This window comes from Grus americana, chromosome 11 (genome assembly GCF_028858705.1).
Source record: "Grus americana isolate bGruAme1 chromosome 11, bGruAme1.mat, whole genome shotgun sequence".
In the NCBI taxonomy this organism is placed as follows: Eukaryota; Metazoa; Chordata; class Aves; order Gruiformes; family Gruidae; genus Grus; species Grus americana.
In genome coordinates this window covers 7,784,824-7,805,369 of record NC_072862.1, presented here as the reverse complement: position 1 = coordinate 7,805,369, position 20,546 = coordinate 7,784,824, and the positions used below count along the sequence as shown (strand labels likewise).

Below are 20,546 nucleotides of genomic sequence, written 5' to 3'. Positions count from 1 at the left end.
CCAAATACCTGAGAACAGCTTTTATTTATGGCACTGCATATCACTATTTTGTGGGAAATTTCTTTCAAGTCTGTTGTAAATGGTTAAATCTTTTTGCAATGGATGCAAGAGAGTGAATGAAGGGGATATATAGATGTTGCTAGTGTGGGTTTTTCTCTCTCCTGGACAAGAACGTAGCACAGATGTTACCACCCCTCCTCCAATTACAGAAAAATATATGACTATATCTTTGAGTTTTGCTCCTTTTCAGTTCCTCTAGCAACAAGCAAGGCTGGAGTTCCTAACAGTCCATGGAGAACTGTTCCTAGGCAGAAAAACAGGCTTCTCTAAAGTATTTCAGATTTGCTTACATCGAAATCATTAGTCACTTTTCAAACCAGCCATGGTCATTGGTACTACTATTAGTGAATATTTATTTTCTACCAACAGTGTGCTGTCTTAGAGGATCCCTACGAGCATACATGAACACATGCAAGGGGCAAATATGAATTTGAAGCTGAGTATGGCTCTGCATGAGTTTTGCAGAATATGGGAAATGCAGCCACAGTGGCTGAACTTTTTCTTTTTCCTCCACAGGAGACAGATTCAGCCTGAGTCAATATTAAAAAAGAAAAACCCCCACAGTTCTTCCTTCAGATTCACACAAGGACGTACAGGTTTGGGAAACTACCCAGCTCATAATGAAAAACTGAAAAAGAAAGCTCCAACCCAGCTTCCAGGTGACATGGAGAATGAGAGAAAATGGAAACACTCTCTTTTTCTCAGTTTGCTGAGTGCAGTCAGACCTATTTCTCTTCTCTAAGCAGTTCTTTTCGAAGACATGGCACGTGGGCCTGGCCGGGGGGGCAGACACACCATGAGGAGGGACTGGCACTTAAAATTATCATTGAAACTTATGTTTAATCCTACAAATTAGAAAGGGAAAATATTTACCCTGTGACTCAGAAATCCAAACGTGCACCATTAACAACTGACAGCGAACAGCCCAGCAAGAGTTTTAAAACACTCAGACTCAACATTATTTGTTAAAATTAAATCTGTCAATATTTATGAAAAAACATACATTTAAAAATATGCTTTAACAGTGTTTTGTGAGCCACTTGTAAGCCTAAAGAAGGGGCTAACTTCATAGCCAGTGTAATTTGTACTGAATATCCAATCAGCTCTAATTATTAACAGCATGTTACATGTGCATACACAAGCATCTGTCATCCCAGAGGATCCCAAAACATTTTCTAAAGTCAGCACAGTAGTTCTGCAGGACTCCCCGGGGTGCTGAGCTCCCCCAACAGCTCAGGTGAAGCTCTGCAAAACTTCTGAGGACTGTCCCCCTAACGAGATGTCTCGAAGCTGGAAAAGAGCAGCGCATCTCTCACACAAAGGAGATTTCTTGATCAAGACAGTGGGAAAAACTCTACTTTTCTGTGGAAAGGCGAGTTCTGAAGCAGCCAGCATGGCAGAAACGGCACTTTCCCATATCTGATTCCTCTGGGAACCAGGCTCCTAAGCTTTACCCTCTTCTCAATCACATTTGGATCCTGCCTACAGCAACCGAATTAATAGCTAATAACAATGCATTCACTCAGCAGATGCTCATACCATTAACTGAATTCCTTGTCATCACCCTTCACTAACCCTTATTTTATTCAGTCCCTTGGTGCTTTAAGCTTATTTAACCACAACCAAAGTTTGATGGCAGCTTTTGCAGCCAAAACCATGACTTAATCCATGCACTCTAGAGCACCACTCAGGAGAGAACACAAAAATAACAATAATAATGGGGAAAAAAAACCAAAACAGAATAACTATTTGGAATGAGTCGATTTCTTTTCATCTCCTTATCCCTAACTATCAACAGCTTACACATTTTAGCATCACACACAGTAAGCAGACTTTCGTAACAGCTAATGACAACAATAAGACAAGTTCTCATCATCATAACACTTCTTCCTCTGCCAGTTCAAGCAGTGATCATAATCAATGACAGCAATCTACAGCTTCTCCCCTGTCCTGCAGCTTATGAATTAAAGTAACACTGTCAGCCAAGAGAACTTTCTTTTTACCTTTTAGAAACCTAGGTAATGGAAAACTTTTCTCATATTTCAAAATAACAAAACATTCTTATTAAATATTCCCCTGATGGGCAATAAATCCACAGACAACCTTAGGGTCTTTTTATCTGACCTGGAATTTGAAATGTAATTCACAAAAATACACCAATTGGCTATCCTTAAGTAAAATAACTATGAATCTAATCCATGAAAACTTTTGTCAGTCAGACAATCAATTAGAGTTGAAAGGATCCCATCCATCCAAGATGCTGGTTCTGGAACAGGCAGAAATGCACAAGAACAGAGATGCCATCTAAAAGGGTCTAAAGTGGAATGGATATGAAAGAAGGTGTTTCACCTTGCAGAGAGGGAAGATGAGACCACAAAGGCTGCTGGGGTGAGGACAGGGTGGCAGAGCTGGCATGGAGAGGTGAAAGAAGGAGGAGAAGCTATGTGCAAGGTCAAGCACGAGCTTGAGCATTAATCCTAATGGTACATCATCAATTGAAGAACATGGTCCCAAACCGTATATTTCAGGTACTATAATCTGTAGGTGCTGGCTTTGCTGTAGCTGTTCTCTTTTTCTGGGGAGGAGAATTTGTCTTGCTTTTCTGGTGTGAAGAGATTTAGGCCTGGGACTAGGAGTGCATTTGTCTCTCAGGGAAGTACTGAGCAGAGTTCTTGCAGTTCTGAATTTACTGACGCCTACTGTGAGGCATAATTTTGCAATTATAAAAAAACTCAAGAAACTCAAAAGCCTCTGTGTAGCACAGAGGACCCTGCGTCCACCAGAAGTGCATCTGATCTTCAAAGCTACCACTCGTTAACAAGGACCCCATTAACAGCTCATGTTTTAAAAAGCAGTTCTTTGCTTACTGTATTGATGCAAATGGGTATTTTGGGAAAGCGACTCGGAGATAAGCAGCAAAATTAAGCAAGGCCTTGACACAAAGACTTTAAAAGTAATTATTATTGTTTTCTTTACCAAGATGCAGACCCTTAATTTTAGCACAAGAGCCTCTGCTCATCTAATCCAGCAAGAGTGCTTGTGTCTGATTAGCACAGGATGAATTAGTTCCTGGGAGCAGAGCTCCTGCTACAGTGTTTTGTCTGTTCTCTTCCCAGATCACATTCTGCTACAGATTTCTACATTTAGATGACAGATCTGGCTGCTGTCTGTGGGATTCACCTAGCTGCAACTGCACATTGATTAACAATTGCCTTGAGGAAATTCAGAGTATCCAGGCAACCGGGAGGCGGCCACAGATACAGCATCTGGATCGGAAGCAAAACATAGGCAAGGGAACAGATCCCAGAAAAATTAATCTGCAATATATGCAAATCCAATTTGCTTTAAATAGTAGATTCTCTGTCAATTTTTGCAGTTATTAATAGTGATGTCAACTGAAAGATCAGTCTGGGTTTCTTGTTAAATTAGTCAAAATGTTACAACATGCACATTTCAATTTATGTATGAAATTTCACATATACTCCAATTAGTGTCCTTATAGGCAATGACAGCATAGCAGAAAGTCACCTACAGATCAAATCAGTCTCGTTTATTCTGATTTTTCCTGTGTTGAGATATCACTAGGTATTGCCACATGCTACTGTTAATGCTCATGTACAGCTACGTCCAAGCACATTTAACGCATGGAAAACTTCTAACAAGCCAAAACAAAGCAAAGATACTTAAAAGTAACACATAAGCAGGAAGATCTTGATAGCATGGGGCATGAAGTTGGGTGTTGGGCTATGGAAGTTCAGGGTGTTTCCTGAACTCAGCTATATTAGAGCAACTGTTATGTCCTCATGTAAATAGATTTTAAAAAAACCAACATAGGGAACATAAATAAGGATGAGCTTGTGCATGTAAATACAGAGAACACAGGAGAAGCAGCTGGAACACGCCCTACCTAGCACAAGGCTGTAGGAATCAAGAAAACGCGACGTTAAGCCATAGCAATATGCAACACTTCTCACAATACTGAAATATTTATATACATACTCCCACCACGAGGACGTGTCCTATTAACACCTTGCCTCTCCGGAAGGCGGCGGCACGTGTATCACAGCTCGCAGCGCAGGGCGAGCTCTGCAGCGGCAGGGAAACGCGGCGGCTGGCGCAGGCCAGGCTGCCTCTTGGCGCAGAAGGGCTGCCCAGCTGCAAAGGAGCTGGGAAACATCAGCGAGGAGTAGCCGAACCTAGAGACAGTCCCAAGCATATCCAGGAGCAAGAAACGATGCTGAAATGTGCCTGGCTGCCATCTATCAATGGACTATCATGAACAGCCTTCAACACAGCAGACTGTGGTTGGAGAGTAAATAATACCCTAAAATAACCTGAAATCTAACTTAGGGGAAAAACCCAACCCACTAACCATATCCTTTTTTGCCAGAGATGTTTGACAACAACCTCTTCCCCTCAAGGCTTGTGTTTTAAGATGCATCAAGAAACAGTGAAAACCAGGACTGCTAATGAACAATTTCAGACAGAGCTCACCTTGGAAAACTTCTTATTACAAGTGCACAGAGAGAAACCAAATCAGGAATGCCATAGGAAATTCAAAACCACTCTAAAACCCTATCAGATATTTGAATATTTGCTTTTAGAGAGTTACTCAGCTACCACTTTAGTTGTTTGTAGGACGAAGCATTGTTATCAGATGACACTTTGGCGTAGCAGCACTCATGCTTAACACTGACAGTCATGCACATATACAAGAACATGTCTTTTTTTCTTCCTAGTGGTTTAAAAAAAAAAAAAAAGCAAAGTATAAAAGCCAAAGATAGAATAGGAATCTCTGCAGTGCACAGATGTTAATGAGTGGATATTCGACATGATACATTGTAATGGTGCTAAAGGAGCCATTGTGATTTATTGACTCAATCTGTAGTATGGAGACATTAATAAGCGGATCTTATCTTATTAAGCGGAACATGTTGTTCTGCTGCATGGGCATCCCCAGCATCTGCCACCCTTACCCGCCCAATCTTTCTGTCATGTTTTGCATGCCACAGACACAGCTCTCATTTCAAGGTTGTACCAAGCTGGCGAGACCCACGGGCTGCGAAGACACCAGAAGAGCAGCGAAGAAAATCCAGCCATTTTGCTAAAGCAGCTGGGGGAGCGGGGCTGCTGCAGAGAAACCCAAGGAGAGCTAGCGCATCAGATAAATTAGGCTAAAGGCATCTTGATTTGAAGCATGCTGCTGAATAGACCTCTCTACTTCAGCTGAAATTCTAACTGCACTATTAAGGTAATTTATTACACTCATTAAGTACCACAATCGGAGACCCTGTCTACAGTAGCTAGTTTTATACACTTTAAAAATGTTAGCAAGTCCCCCCATTACATCTTAGTCATGAGACTAATGCAGATTACTTATTACTTCTCTTGGCAATCACATAACACTTGTCCTGAGAATGAAAGATGATGCCTTGACAATAATACGCTATAATGTAATAACCCTTCACATGTTATAAAGTGCAGCACTTTTTCTTTTGAGGATCACTAAGTGCTGGGCAGGCGTTCATTAATACAGCCTCGCCAGACCCCGGCGACACAGCCGTCCCCATTCAAAATTCAGCCACCACGCTGATGTCCCCCTGCGTCTCTGCACAGCGCCCATCTCCACCGCTGCATCCAGCGCAGCCCTCTGAAATACCATCGCTTCCACTCTCTCCCTCCTATTTGTAATAGCAGATAACTGCAGGCGCGGGATATCTGCTGAAATATTAATGAAGAGAGAAGTAAGTGGTGTTTTAATATTCTCCAGGCCAGTAACCTGAAGTATAGAGTTACCTGAATTGCCTAGGGCCACTCAGCAGCTGGGGAAGAAATGGGAATAAAATCTAGAAGTTGTGGTTCGGCTCAAAACAGTCCTCCCTTGGGCTCCCTGTGAGAGCCCGCAATTCAAATGCAGAAGTAATTGCTAAATAATTAGTAACCTACACAATTACTTCCACGCATCCGTCAGTATTTTATGCCCTGAAGGATCAGTCAATAAATGCCTGAGATTACAATTATTATGGTTTCCTATCCACCAGAAGGTCTAGATAATGTGCAGTCTAAAAAGATTTTTTCTTCCTAATGAGTATTGTCAATGGGAATTACTAACTGGCTTGAGCGTGTTGCATGCAGCTTTACCAGCACGCACGTGGTGCAAAAAGCACCAATACTGGTGCGGCATCCCAGCTCCGGGCAGGACTGCCAGGATTTCAGCTCCAGCTCCTGCGTTCATGTGATCAACATGTAGCTTTCCTTAGGGGGGAAAAAAAGAAATTTCTAGGGTTTATGGTTAAAAATCAGCGTGTTAAAACTGGAACTGAAAAACATTAATTAAGGCTGGCAAATGCCCCCTCCCACCTGATCGGGATTTTTGGAGCATTTTGGGTGCCAGGTGACGAGAAAAGCAGCTGCCATGCCTGCTCTGCATTCACTAGGATGTGAATCAAAAACTGCCCAGAGGAACCTATTTGCAGTGCACCAGAAGAAATAATAATGACGTTATGCAGCCCAGTAGGTAGGCAACACCTTCTTTTGTCCTATTCTGCTTGCAGTTTCTCTGTTTGCAATTAGAGCACTTTCAAAACCCAGGTTGTTCTTTCAAAACCTGATACACTCTCCTAATCTTCTATGGTTTCCAACTGTTCTCTTCCGCTTGTTATTTATTCTTTGCAAATCAACAGTAGCCATACCAGCATCAAAGTCCTGTATATTACTCCTCTTCTTGTGGCTCCCTGTTTTCTAATCTTTCTCCCCATAAATTCTCTTCAGTAATTGTTACTGAACAAGTGCTTGTGTTAACGTCTTCTCTCGCAAGGTTTTTCCCAACGACAGCGCCAGTATCTGGGTGGCTTTATGCCTTGAAGAGGCAAACAGATGTCATCCTGTATCGCCAAAACTTTTATCCTGATTATTCAGGTCAGAAATACAGCACAAACATGCATCTCCACCACCACCACATGCAGATGCTCAGAAATTAAGGGCCAGAAGGGACGCTGGGACCACTCTGACCCCGGACCTCCATCCTGCTTGAGCCACGTGAGCTTATGGCTGCCAGGCACATGAAAACTTCCCCATTCATCACCACTACTCTTCATTTCATAGCACTCCCCTTCCTTCAACTCTAAATCACCTAATTACATTGTAATCAAAAGCAACCCTATCTTTGCAGTTGTTTGATTCCTATTCAGTACAATAGGTAGCAGTATTAATAATAAACGCCATGCATTAAAGTTATTATTTTATTGTTCTCCAGAGAGAAACAGAAGATTATTTCCTTTTGTTGGGTTCCATCCCTCTGGTTTAGAATAAACCATCACTGGCAGGGTCAAAAATACAATGAACTTCATCATGGTGGTACACTTTAAAAATAAATAAATAAATAAATAAAAGGCAGCAGCAAAATGCAGCATAAACCAAATGATAATCAAACTAATCGAAGACTATAAAGCTGGGCAGTTACAAAGACTTGGACATTAGAAGTCTGACTTACTTTGTGGTCTGGGTTTTTCTGGCTGATTGGTTGGGGTTTTTTTAATAGACAAAATTGCTGGTGATTGCAGCATTGAGTCTGAATCACACCATCTTCCGAGATCTAACCAAGATCGACACTGCCTTGATCAATACAGTTGTAAAATAAGATTTCCAAAAAAAAGTACAACAAAGCCATTAAAGAAGTCTTGGAAGGCAGCAAAATAATTTCTTGAAGCTGTAAGTGAAAAATGAACTTTATTTATTTCACATTACAATCAAATAGTAATGTGTCTTGATGCATACGTGCACGCAAGCATCATCATTATTTGCTTTATTCTTATTGATTTTTCCGTCCATGGGCCAGCTCTCCAGAACCACTATGCACCAGTGTCAGTGATGTCAACAGGGAAAGAGGCTTCTCAGCGCTTCTGACAAATTATTCCTTGAAAGTTCAGACACTTCTATCACCCACAGAAATGAAATACGCATTAGACTTAGGAGAAATCAACCTCATCTTCAGCAACTCAAAAGGGCAACCCATGAAGTCTAAATAGTTTAGCTGCTACTGCATATAATCACATAAGCAATGAAACAACCACGTTATAACTGTCCCAGATGGGTACAGCATTTCCTGAAAACTAATTCCCAGCATGTCCCAGGTGCCAGCTTACAGACAGTTACCCATTTTGTCTTTCCAAGTGGAAAGGTCACCAGAACAAATACGATCAGGAAGTAATGGCGAGGCAGTTCAGCTGATCTATTTCAAGCACCATGACAAAGAAAACTAATTTAGTGTTATAATTAGAAACATGGAGAGGAAAAAGCTCATTTTGGAGAAGTGCTGCTGCTGGAACGTTAGCATTGGTCCTGATGGAGCTAATCAGCTCAGAGAGATGGAAGAGTGAAACCAAATTATACATTTAGCATCTTCATGCAAACCAGGTTTGACACTGCAATTGTCCGCAGTTGGGAATAAGTGTAAGGTTTAAAGGTGACCTTACAAGGCAGTTTTTAAAGAAGTAGACTAAACAAACAGTGTTTCAGGGCTTTTTTTTTAGAGCTTGAAAACCAAAACCACATGTCACAATCTTTGTTCGTACTTGATGACTACTTTCAAAGACTATCCAGCTATTTGTGTGCAGTTCCCGTTTTTAAATGTATTTCATGTTTCTTATTAATGGCTGCCAGAATAAGGCTTTTGCAACTTATGACAAGACCCATTTAACTTCTTGCAAACGGAAATGCAACACGATTGAGCTGAAGTACACCAGAAGGACTTTAAAATCTGTACAATATTTCTTTTCATTGTCTTCTCAAGAGGTATGGTTGAATGTTCTCGGGGGGACGGGGGGAAGAGAAGAAAAAAAAGAAGGAAAAAAGAAAACAAACCCACAAAACATCCCCAAAGGAGTTTTCAATTTAAAACACACATAAATTGCAGGTTTAGTTACGCAAATCCTATTGTGAACCTAAATATGGCCAATTTGCCTTGCATTTCTCTGGGAGGCAAAGCTCTTTTTCCTGCTGTCACCCTAGTGACATTTCAGTGCCCCTTGGCCGTCTCAGTGCTGTTGCTTGTAAAGCTGGGCTGTAAAAAGGATCAACACAATGACCTGTGTTAGATGTAATTATCCAAGAATCAAGAAGAGAAAGAAAGGCCAAAAGCAGTGCATCATGTAGCTGCATATTGAGATACAACTGGGTGATGAAGGATGTGTACTTAGGGAAGATGAAGGGAAAGAGAGACAGCAGGAGGAAAGAAAAAGTGAACAAGGAGATGGGCTATAACAGATACAAAGAAAAGATGCATTTTCTTCCCTCGGTATTTCTTTACCGGATTTCATATTGGATTTTCCTGGGCTACTGATGTTCATCTTTTGAGGTAGTTAACTTGAAGGGAAAAGACAAAAGCGCAGCAATATTTGAGTTCCCTCTCTCAGGGTACACAGAGAAAAGGGAAGCAGAGCACTAGGATGGAAAGTGAGGTCCTAACATGAGCTGGTTAACTCAAGTGAGGGTGTTGCAAGTCTGGTGTCCTACCACAGTTATTTGAAGTATTTTTTCATTGCCCGTAGCTCCATACCTTCATAAGTTCCTACTTCCAGAAGGGTCCCACTTCTCTCCAACTCCAGAAACTCCTCCACAGTCAGAAAGTTATAGTCCACACCAGGCACTTCTCCTTCTCTTGGAGGGCGGGTTGTGCCTGAAAGGAAAAATTAGCAGGTTAATATAGCTGTTTGCTTATAAAGCACTAAAAGGGACAACAAAAAATTATCATAAAGATCAAGCAGTATCTGTAAAATACAGTTCGGTGAGCTACAGAAAGCAGTGTCATGAGTTCAGTTAGAAGTTAGGAGCCCACGTAAAAACAAGACAAGACACAGATCACAGGTTGAGCTGGCGGTACCAGTTGTTCCACCCAACGACAATGGTTTTGATATTCCCAGAAAGACTCGGGCAAAGAAATCTCTCATATCACATGCAGAAACACAGCTGGAAGAGTTTGGTATCTGGGAATATGCCAGCAATTACCTTCCTGCCATTAGCGCAGTCTCTCCTGCTTCAACTTCACTAAAATTGAAATCTGTATTCTCAGATAAGGCAACTTTCTAGCTTCCATTATTTCTGTATCACTTTATCTCACCACATATTCTTTCACATCATAAAGATCTTCTCTTCTTTATTTCTTCTTAGTATTTTATCTCTATTTATGCTATTATTTTTTATTCAGCAATAAGTAGTACTGTGAGGCAGTTTTGATGCACCATTCACACATGCTCACTAAAGAGACAACCTGCAAACTCTTTGCACAGAAAGAAGTTCATTTATAAGCTCATTTGAGTTCAAGAAATACTTCTTACGAATAATAATTCACACTGAATCTCTCCCTAGCACTTGACAATTTAAATAGTACCCACGGAGAACAGGGCTCTGATCACTGCTACTCTGCCAGCTCTGAAACTCTTCTCCCTTCTGACCAATTCACAGCCCTTTGAAGCATGGTATAAGGTGAGTCATTGCATGACTTTTTATTAAGATGGCTTGGGCCACTGCATTTTAGGTCACTGAGCACAGCTTAATTGATTAGGATCAATTTCTGTTCAATAGCCTTTATTTTCCATGACTCTGGAGGCGAGGAGATGGCTGGATTCTGTACATCTGAGATTAGATATAAATGACAGATTTACAGATGCTACAGGAAACTGAACTTTAGAAGAAAGAGCAGCTTTAGAGAGTTGGAGGTGTCTGAGTGCTGTGGCCGCAACCAATCTGCTGGTTTGGGAATAGCTTTAGAGATGTGGAAACCATACCTAACATTTAACGAAGTATGATTTCTCACTTCTGTGGGACTCTTCCGGCCCCTGGGCAGTGCCTGCTCAGTGCACACAATTTCTTAAACCCTCTACAAAAGGACTGAAGAAAGTATAAAGAAGCTGAGCTTCTGGAAACTAATTGGGAAGATTCCAACTCTCAGAAGTTGAAAGAGCATAAATTTACCATGCCTGCATCTGGCAAATGTTTTCCTCAAGTGCCAGGGAAGCGGAAAGTCTGCTTATGCCCTATTCATCTGAGAGACTGTTCAAGAGGTCAGTCTTGACAGAGTGACACCCTTGAAAGACTATCACTAGATTAATTTCCTTGATAGACATCCACTTTCTCTAACATCCTCCACGTCTTGTCTCAAAATAGAAACGCGCTCTCTTTTTTTTATTATTTACCATCAGCCTTCAGATAGCCTATAAATTCCTGTGCTTTTTCTATCATTCCTTCTCTTGGAGCTGCATGAATGGGTAAAGACAGGAGGAGGAAAAGCAAAAAAGGGGATGGAAATGGTGATGGATATCTTCACCCTACTAGCAGAATTACTCTCCTATTTGAAAGGATTCAATTTTGCATTCTTTGTATTCTTGAATCTTTACAGTAAGACTACAAGGACTTTTACCAAGTAGTTTGTAACAGAGGAGAGACGTCTTTCACAGATCTAGACCAGAGAAATACTGGAACTGCACCACATACCCCTCTCTGCCCCAGCACCCGCGTTTCCAGCTAAAGGCAGGCAGCGAGGCTGAGCAGACGATGCCCACACAGGCACGCGAGGAGCATCCAGGACGAAGGGGCACAGCTGAGATGCAGCACCTCATCCCTGAGCACCGACAATGCTGTGGACGTTCAGGCTGTGAGGACCCTCACCAGAGCATCGTGGCTCTTGCCAACTGCCAGGTTCCCCTAAACCAGGCCCGCAAGAAGGAAGGAAGAAGGAGGAAAGCTTCAGCAATAAGTATGTCTAAGGATGCGCTGTAGCTGTCCCATGCCTGGAGCACAATGGAAGCGAGAATTAGACTCTGTAGTGCTCCTCATCCACTGCATCAGTCAAATGCCAGCCCGAGCCATGCGGCACGCGAGCCGAATGACAAAGATCGGGATGTACTTTTTCTTAGTAACTGACAACACACATTCATGAGAGACAAAGATCAGGGAACTTCAGGATTCATTTTACTTTATCTTTCAAAGCCCTCTTTTTTATCTATATCTTTCCACAGAGAGTATTTATTAATCATTTTTTTCTCCTTCTGAATTTTTATAGTGGTGAAATTGCAGTCAGCAGTTTACTAGTGCTGGCTGCCTATTCGACATGACAATTATATCTCTGCCATAATTCCTCTGAGCCATTTTAATGGATCTATTTGTTTCATCTCAGTGTTCTTAATTTCCTGAATATGTTCAAGTCAAAAAATCACAGATGTGCTTGCTATCAGCGCGATTGCCTGCAACACACACTGAATGCATTAGAAACGCCAAGTCGCCACGTAAAAGAAAAACATTACATCACAGAGATAACATTTGTCACCTCGCGTCGGTCCTTAGCAACAAACAGAGGGAAAATAAAACCTACACTGGTTAGGATGTCTTATCTGGGCGAAGGCGAAAAACCCAACAACTTTCCATGTTGCTGTCTAGAGCAAAGATTGCTTGCAGATGCTCAGGCTGTTATCCTGCTTCACATCTGAGCAAGTGTTACTGAATGCAATTCAGAAAGGCAGGGGGAAGGGAAAACCCGCCTCCGTTTTTCTTGTAGCAGAATGACAGGCTGCCGGCTGGACACACGCCTGGCAGATGGCATTTCAAAGAGTTTTCATGAACCATCTGGGATGTGTACAATGATTACAAACCACACTTACAACAAAGCCAGAAGGGTTGCTTCACAAGGAGGGTGGGGGGAGAGGGCGGGTGGAAAGAAAGGGGGAAAGAAAAGAAAACCAAGACGCGCGTAAGCAAACTCGATGACTTTTCTCAGGAACAGGACGCTAAGAATAATCGGCACCTTCCATGGCCTGAAACAACTGCCCGACTACTGTGCAGCATGCGCGTGCACAGCCCAACACCATTGCAGGCTGCACGCTACTGCTGGAGCTTTCTGCTGATAAACTCCAAATTGTAATTAAGTCTCCCATCATTAATGTGACTTAATTATGTGCAAAGCATAGCATGTGCATCCTCCCTCCCCCTTTAAATTGCATTTCAGGATCCTTACCACAGGATGGTCATCACTGAAGGAGAGGGCTATGGAGATGACTGTACGTTTTATCAGAGCTAATAGCAGATCAGACCACTGCTAATGGCAGAAGTAATTGAGCACAATGAGTGCTGTAGATGGCCCAAACAGGAGTTAAGATACTCCACTAGAAAAGGCAAGCCAATCATATTTAAATACGTTAACCTGCCTGCCATCTTTGCACTGAAATATTAAGTGGCATCAAATCTTATTGCCATTAGGTAGCAATTTAGCTAATTAATTTGAACTATGTCCCACTGTGTGACTAGCTCAGAATTGCTAATGCTACAAGAAGGAACTGAAGGAACAACTGAGTGGTTACTGACTCCTGCTGCACATTCAATAAACTTCGACTCTTATTTGGCTAGAGTGTCCCACAACATATAAAATTAGTTAGAGACATTAAATTCACAGGGGAATTGCTCAAATCTTCTGCAATCACAACAGATTTAAGAAAATAAATCAATAAAAATAACGCTACTGGTTAGCACTGCAGGTTTTACCTTCTTTTGGCCTGGGAAGGTAGAGCTACATACAACATGGGAGGCCCAGATGCTAAGTGAAACGTTTGCCCGGCTGTTGGTTTGGTCATCACGCCCAAGCTAGCTGCATCCTAGTTTATTCATGCACCACTAATGCTTGGGCCACAGAAGAGGGATCTCATCACGGGCTGGAGGCCCCACCTGAGAAACTGCTTCTAGACACAGGTGAGTTTGCCCAAGCAGAGCCCAGTCCTGCACTTGAGCTAACTAAATTAAAGCTTGTCATCCATGCCTAGAATAACTGGAGTGTGGCTCAGATGTACTGATGACTATCAACTATTATTCTCAATTATTTAAGTGCCCATTTAAAAGACAAATAGCTGCTGCTGTTGTGTTGCTTATCAACCACGCTGACAATTACCCAACATGAGCCTCAATTATAGTATGGCCAGATTGTTAATACGTGATTCAGGGGCTGTTTAGCTCCTTATCAATCTACCAGGGCCCCATGTTAAGCTGTTAATAGCCACTGATGCCCTGCTGCTAAATTAATCAGAATCTTTCTTATTGTAATCTAAAAATAAGACTTCAAAGGGGCCGTAGTCACTTCAATTACTTTCTTGTTAAAACAAAAACAGTTCTTGAGCGGTAATTCTGTTACCATGCACCAAAACAGCCCCAAGGCAAGTCATTTAGAAGTTGGCTTCTCAAGTGCAGAACACATACATCTCTCATTTGCAAAGCAATGATTTCTGGAAACTCCTCATCCAATTCCACTGGCTGGCAGTGATAATCTGCTGAGCCACCAAAATATAGCTGATCAAACCACAAGTCATTTGCTTCTTGTCTCCACTGACCAGCTTCTCTTAAAATCACAGATAACGTGGGAATAATCACACTCAGAGTAATGATATAGTTGCTTCAACCGTATTTTATACAATATCAGGTCACTATCGGTTACCAATGGTGAATGGAACTGTAGTAAATAAGGTTTTAATGTGAAGTGTACAGGGATGCTACTGACCCCTAAATCTGCAACACCGAGCCCTGTTGTGGGGGTTTGCTGCGAGGCTGTTTGCAGGCGGGTTGGAAGGAAGGATGCTGTTCTTCCCATTGCTCTCCAAGACTGGTATTTTTGTTCATTCAGCGAGAGGAGACTGCTCTCATCACCTACACTGAAAAAATCTTCAGCTGCCAAGAAAGAAACATATTAGGAAAACAGCTCCTCTTCCCTCTGCGCAGTGTTTAGAGGTCACCTTCTTCCCTCATGTCACAGAATAATTTGGAGAGACTGCTTTGGCTCTCCTGCATCTGTCACCTATGATGCCAGATAACTAGAAGGCAGGGCAAACTCCACAGATCTGCTAATGGCAAGCCGAGAAGGGAAAAGACAGAGACAACCTGCTCTGTCTCCGAAGAGGCCACCTGATTAGCAGCCAAGCTTAAGGCAGAACTTATCTGCAGCACAGTATTAGAAACAGCCTTATCTACATTAACAAAAAAAAAGTGTAACCTATCTGTTAGAAAACATTGTACACAGAACTACTTCATCTTATTGACTTCTAGGGTTATCCAGACTAAGACTACTGACTGCGGGTTTTTAAACAGCAGTAGAAGGAATTGTATTCGGACACTGGTACGCTATCCATTATACGTGTGTGTGCCCATTTAACTATGGTAAGGGGTAATTTGTAGCTGTAACTACATGAAAATATGGAAGTTTCAGAAAGGTCTGGTCTGTTACAAACCAAACATACTCGACTTATAAATACAATTTTCTCCTGAAACTCGAAACTCAGGAAGCTCATTCTGGGATTTTAAATGTTGTCTGTCCCTTCTCTAGCCACTGACTTGATACCTATAAACCACAAGAACGTGACAAGCATTCAAAGTGTCTCGGTGGCAGAGTAGAAATTCAGTCCAATGGAGAATGTGGTCTGTCGGTAGAAATTAATTCACAGCTCTGTTAATGATGCATGCACAGGAACAGATGCTGATTGACTCTTCCTGGCCACACAGACAACTGCAGCACTAAAAGCAAATTTCTGTCACCATGGTCAGCAGGAATGACTGATTAAACCCAGAAAACAGCTGACCAAGACAAACCTGTCTTTCTACAGACACATTTTACAGGGAAATGCATTTCAAGGCTGTGGTCTAAAGTAGTTTTTCTTCTACATGGGGAGATGGAAGGGATTTGTACAAAGAACTCAGTATCTCCTCCTCCCACCAGCCTTTCCAGCAACACTAACTGGCCAAAGCCAGATCCCACAGCAGCAGCTTGTGAGGATCCCCTCTTGCTCAAAGGGCTGTGCTGGCCACGCACACCAACAATGGCACGTCAAAGCCTCTCCCCCTCTTTCTGAGACCGTGTCCAGTTGCATCTCTCAGGTCCTCTCTCTCAATGAAGTCCTGACTGCCTGGAGCCTCCCCGGAGAAATGATTCAGCCAAGTCGCACAGCAACAGCTCAGGGTTTTTACGCCCTCCAGGCAGCAAGTTATTTTTGTCCTTTTAAAATCTATTTTTGGTATTTCTGTGGCCTTCGCTGCCACCAAATAAGAACATTGATAATCTTCAACACATTTATCCTTACAGCGTTTTGTGGTAGAGAAAGTGGGTTTGTTTCTGTTTTATAGCACAAGATCAGCCAGACCCAGGCTCGCAAAGGACTTCAGGAGCCTAATTCTAGAGAAATCAATGGGATTTAGGAAACCCTACAGATCAGGATCAGGGCCTAACAGATTAAAAGGGACAAAAATAACTTGCTGCTGTGCTGGGGCTTTGCAGGCTCGTTTGTGTGTGTTGTGAAACACCATGCTGTGGCTACACAAAGCCAATTCAGCACGAGGGGGTTCGCTCAGGACTATGGTATCAATTTAAAAGCAACTGATAATTACCCGATGACTAGAAGAAGTAAGGGTACAAACCCTGCCACACTCCCCAAGAAAGCCACTTAAAAAAGACCTGTTTAAGGATCTATGCCAAATATTCAAATACAGCAGCACCTCCCTGACCTGGGAGTATTAGTACCACCGACGGTATTATGCAGTGTGGCACTTGCTAGTGCAGGTACAACCTCTTCATGTGTCCTTCAGAGCATTCATCTGATTTTTCCTAAGGAAAAAAGAGTATTCTGGAATCAAATAAAACATAAATAATATATGTTCTTGTGCTTGCAATAGCAGCAGCTTGCCTTCTGGATCCCTCTGCGTGATTGCTGTTACCTCACCAGACACCTGCAGCCGAATCCCTCTCATTTCCCACAAGGTGGGATACCCACCAAGAAGATTAAACTTCATGAACTAATGACTTTGCCATTAATCCTGTGTTCATGGAGTCCAACAGCATGACATCCACTAATTTAGATTGTGAACTACTGATGAAAAAGCAAACTATGTACCTCCTTGGTGAGAAGACTTTAGCTTTAACTATGCACAATTTTATTCTAATATATGGATTAGTGTAATAAAGAGTAATTTTATAAATCAATAAAGCTGTAGTAATGAGATTGCATTGAATGTTCTGCTTTTAAATATTGGCACAGAAATGAATGAAAATTGCCATTTGTATAAGTGTGTATGTGACTTGTGGGAAGTGAAATTAGCTGAAAGTAAATTAACAGAGTGATTATATACTTACATTTATATTCAGTTTCTCTCATATATACATTTTTAGAAGTCTCGATAATGCTACAACCATGACGCATGCCTTTACTTCAAAAGGACCACCTTTCTTCTATGTAAAAATTGTCATAGATGAAATTTCTACTGAAAGCAATTATCTTGGAAAAAGCTACAGCTGAAGATGGTAAATTAAATACATACAGTGGATAACTACAGAGCACCCTTATTACCTGGTTATTTTTAATCCTGTAGATCATGCACTCTGGACTATCTCAACCCAAGCCTAAGCTGATCCCTTGCTCAGGGCTGCCCCACATCAGCCACGTCACGCACTGCTCTGCATTGCATGCCCAAAGCAGCTATAGAAAAGCACAACGTGGATTAAAATAACTATTCCATACAAATGTGTATTGCTGTATTAAATACAACAGGGGGTGGGGGGGGTGGGGCAAGCACTTAAAATCTGCTTTGAAATAATTCTCAGGAGACCTGGGATGTAGGGTTGCTCCCATGCAAACAGCACTTTTAAATAAATACCTCACTGTCTTATTTATACTTTTGCAGTATAGGAAGCAGTTTATCACCAAAGGAAGAATTAAAAAAAACCCCACACATCAGAAACCACTGTCAGTCATATATCTATAAACCTGTCTCATAGTGAGATTAGCAGTAGATCTTCCCAGGAGCAAACTGCCTGTTTGTTCCCTGCAACAGCGCGACTACACAAGCTGCCACAATTATTGGAAGAAAAAAAACTTATCTCTTTTCTTTAAAACTTGGATACAAAAAAATTTTATTCTCCCCAAAACACGGTATCCTATTTTCTATTCTACTTCAAGGTTTCAGATGTGTCCTATGAACAGATATTGTAATTAATCACATAATAAATGGAGTATCCAACACAGACCGAACACCTGTAGTATAACTCAGTTTTTACTCAAAACCAATGTTTTCTTTTGACACCTGCATACATATGTGCACATATATCCATGAAAAGATATTCTGCACTTTAAAGCCATAGTAATAAATAGGAGATTATTTGATGTCCAATAGCTAAGCTGCTTCAACAAATATTACTTACCTCCCTTGCTGTTTGTCTTCCAAGGCTGCTTGTACTGCCGAGATAACTACAAAACAATGTGGGTCATCCCTGGTTGGGTGTGATATAAAACTCCTTCTGCTGACTTTAATTGCCCTTCTAGCAGACCTTTAATTTGCAGTTAAAAGTCTTAATAAAACACCTCACCTAACAGCATGTGCCTAAAACTAGATCAGTTCATTAGTCTAATCTCTGTAAAATTCCACCATAGAAAGAAAGTGTCATATAAAGCGTACATTTATCTCTGAGGCATTGCTGAACGTTTGTTTCAGTGACCACATCCAGTCTACTGAAAAGAGACTCAGAGAGAGAGGGTTTTTTCTTTTTTTTTTTTTTTTTTTAAACAGATCACCATTCCACCACACTTGTACAGGACATCAATACAGTTATTTAAACCAGTCTTTTGCCCTGAACAATGTACGCTGAAGATACCTGTCTCCTGGCATACTTTCTCTCCTAGCCCAGAGCCACAAAATGCTATAAACCCAATGGACTTCCAACTGTGATAACCTTATCACACTCTTAGAACGTCACAAGTATCCTGTGGCTCTTCAGTTTTTTGGCTCTGCCAACTCACCGAGCCCTTGGTTCAGAAGGGTCTCGTTCCCTGACAAATCCTCCTAGACCTTTGCTTAGTCATTTTCCAGCTTCCTATTCAATCCTGACCAACAAATGCACACGTATCAGCTATAGCAAGAAGTATGCAGATTATAGAAACACGCGGCTATGTAGCCATATGGATGCACTTACTGTAAAACTCAAGGGAAGGACTAGAACAGACAGCAAATCTACCCAGCAATATGCGCATTTAAGCACTATTCCCTACAGATCCTGTCCCTTAATTTTACCTGGTTTTAACTGCTACCAATTTCTGTATTTTTTTTCAGTAGCTTTGTATGCACAGCACCCTTTAGTTCTTCATGATTGCTAACGCTTTAGCTGGTTGAAAACATTCTCCTGGTTCACTTTCTGTAATGTTGTGATTAGGTAACTGCTCAGGATGCTGAAAAAATGCCAAACATTGAGAAGTTGATTGGTGTTTGAGTTTCAGATTCATCCCTATTGATAATTGGAAGCGTTACAATCTAAAAGCAAACAAATACATTAATTTTAATTCTTTTCTTACCTCACTGAAAAAAAACCTACTATACTATTTTATTATTTACAGTTCCCTTGCTATAAATTCCACACCCCGAGCTCTAACACAGAAAAAGCTTATAGTTTTGTAAGTGCAATAAAATACTAAAGAAAATGCAAGTTACATTTTCCTCACTTTTAATTAAAACATTCCCTGGTACAGTGAGCCTGCTGGTTAGGTGGTGCATAACTCTGTGTCTTTGCAGTCCAAAGCTAACTGTCATGCTATTGATAATGTACACAGGCTTCTCCATTTATTTTATTGCTTTTTCAGTTGTACACAAATAATAAAAACCTTGCCTCCCAATCCTGTCATCGCCTATGAATTTCATAGGATATACACCCACAGGGTGCTTTACTCTGCCTTTCTGAAGCCAAGCATCAACCCTATAAAATACTCCAGTGCTTAAACTGGGGACAATGACATAGTGTTTGGCTTAAATGGTCTTTGCTTCATTTCATCCGATTACTTCTAGTTATACCTTCTCTCTGTTAAATGTCCCTGCGTAGGCGTTTATAGCTCTGCGTTCACACAAAACAATCATTCCATCACATTACACACTCCGTCATTTTATTAGCTTCTTGCAAATCACTTTCTGCAAGTGCCCCAATTTCAAATGCCATTTTAAACTCATTTGCTGGTTTACCAAAGCTGTTCTGGTATTGACTGGCCAGCAGACAACACGAGAGCCATAACACTAGCAGCTCCCACTTTCCCTGCAGTGAGTAATTCCAGAGTATCTCCAGGTCCCCACCGTTACTGGTTTGAATCCAACATAAATAACAGCACACAGAAATTATCCTCGTGCAACTGTCTGGCAGCCCAAACAAAATGAGCTGTTCCTTGTCTTGCCTCCAATTTCCCAACAAAGAAAAACACCACCGGGTTTTAGCTTGTACCTGTGTCGGCATCACACCGAGGATAAGGAAGTAATCCTTAGAACCACAATTACCTCCTCGGCTTAGACACGGTTGGTAGAGGATGTTGTGATCTGTGATGTTGGGAACAGAGTTTCCCCAGAAATCTGTTTTCTCATGTTACTAGATCAGTACACGCCTGGAAAACAAATGCCTGAAAACACACAATCAGATCTAGGCTTTAGAAAAACACTGAATG

At 41.5% G+C, this 20,546-nt stretch overlaps 1 protein-coding gene across 26 annotated transcripts in view; it reads right to left on the bottom strand.

Annotated features, from left to right (window-relative positions):
• The window catches only part of MAGI1 (membrane associated guanylate kinase, WW and PDZ domain containing 1), a 352,095-nt gene that overhangs the window by 82,350 nt on the left and 249,199 nt on the right, over window positions 1-20,546 (bottom strand). For all 26 annotated transcript variants that reach the window (XM_054838040.1, XM_054838041.1, XM_054838046.1 and 23 more), the window contains exon 3: window positions 9,617-9,736. In XM_054838040.1, coding sequence (XP_054694015.1) covers window positions 9,617-9,736 — 120 coding nt within the window. The remainder of the gene's footprint in view (window positions 1-9,616; window positions 9,737-20,546) is intronic.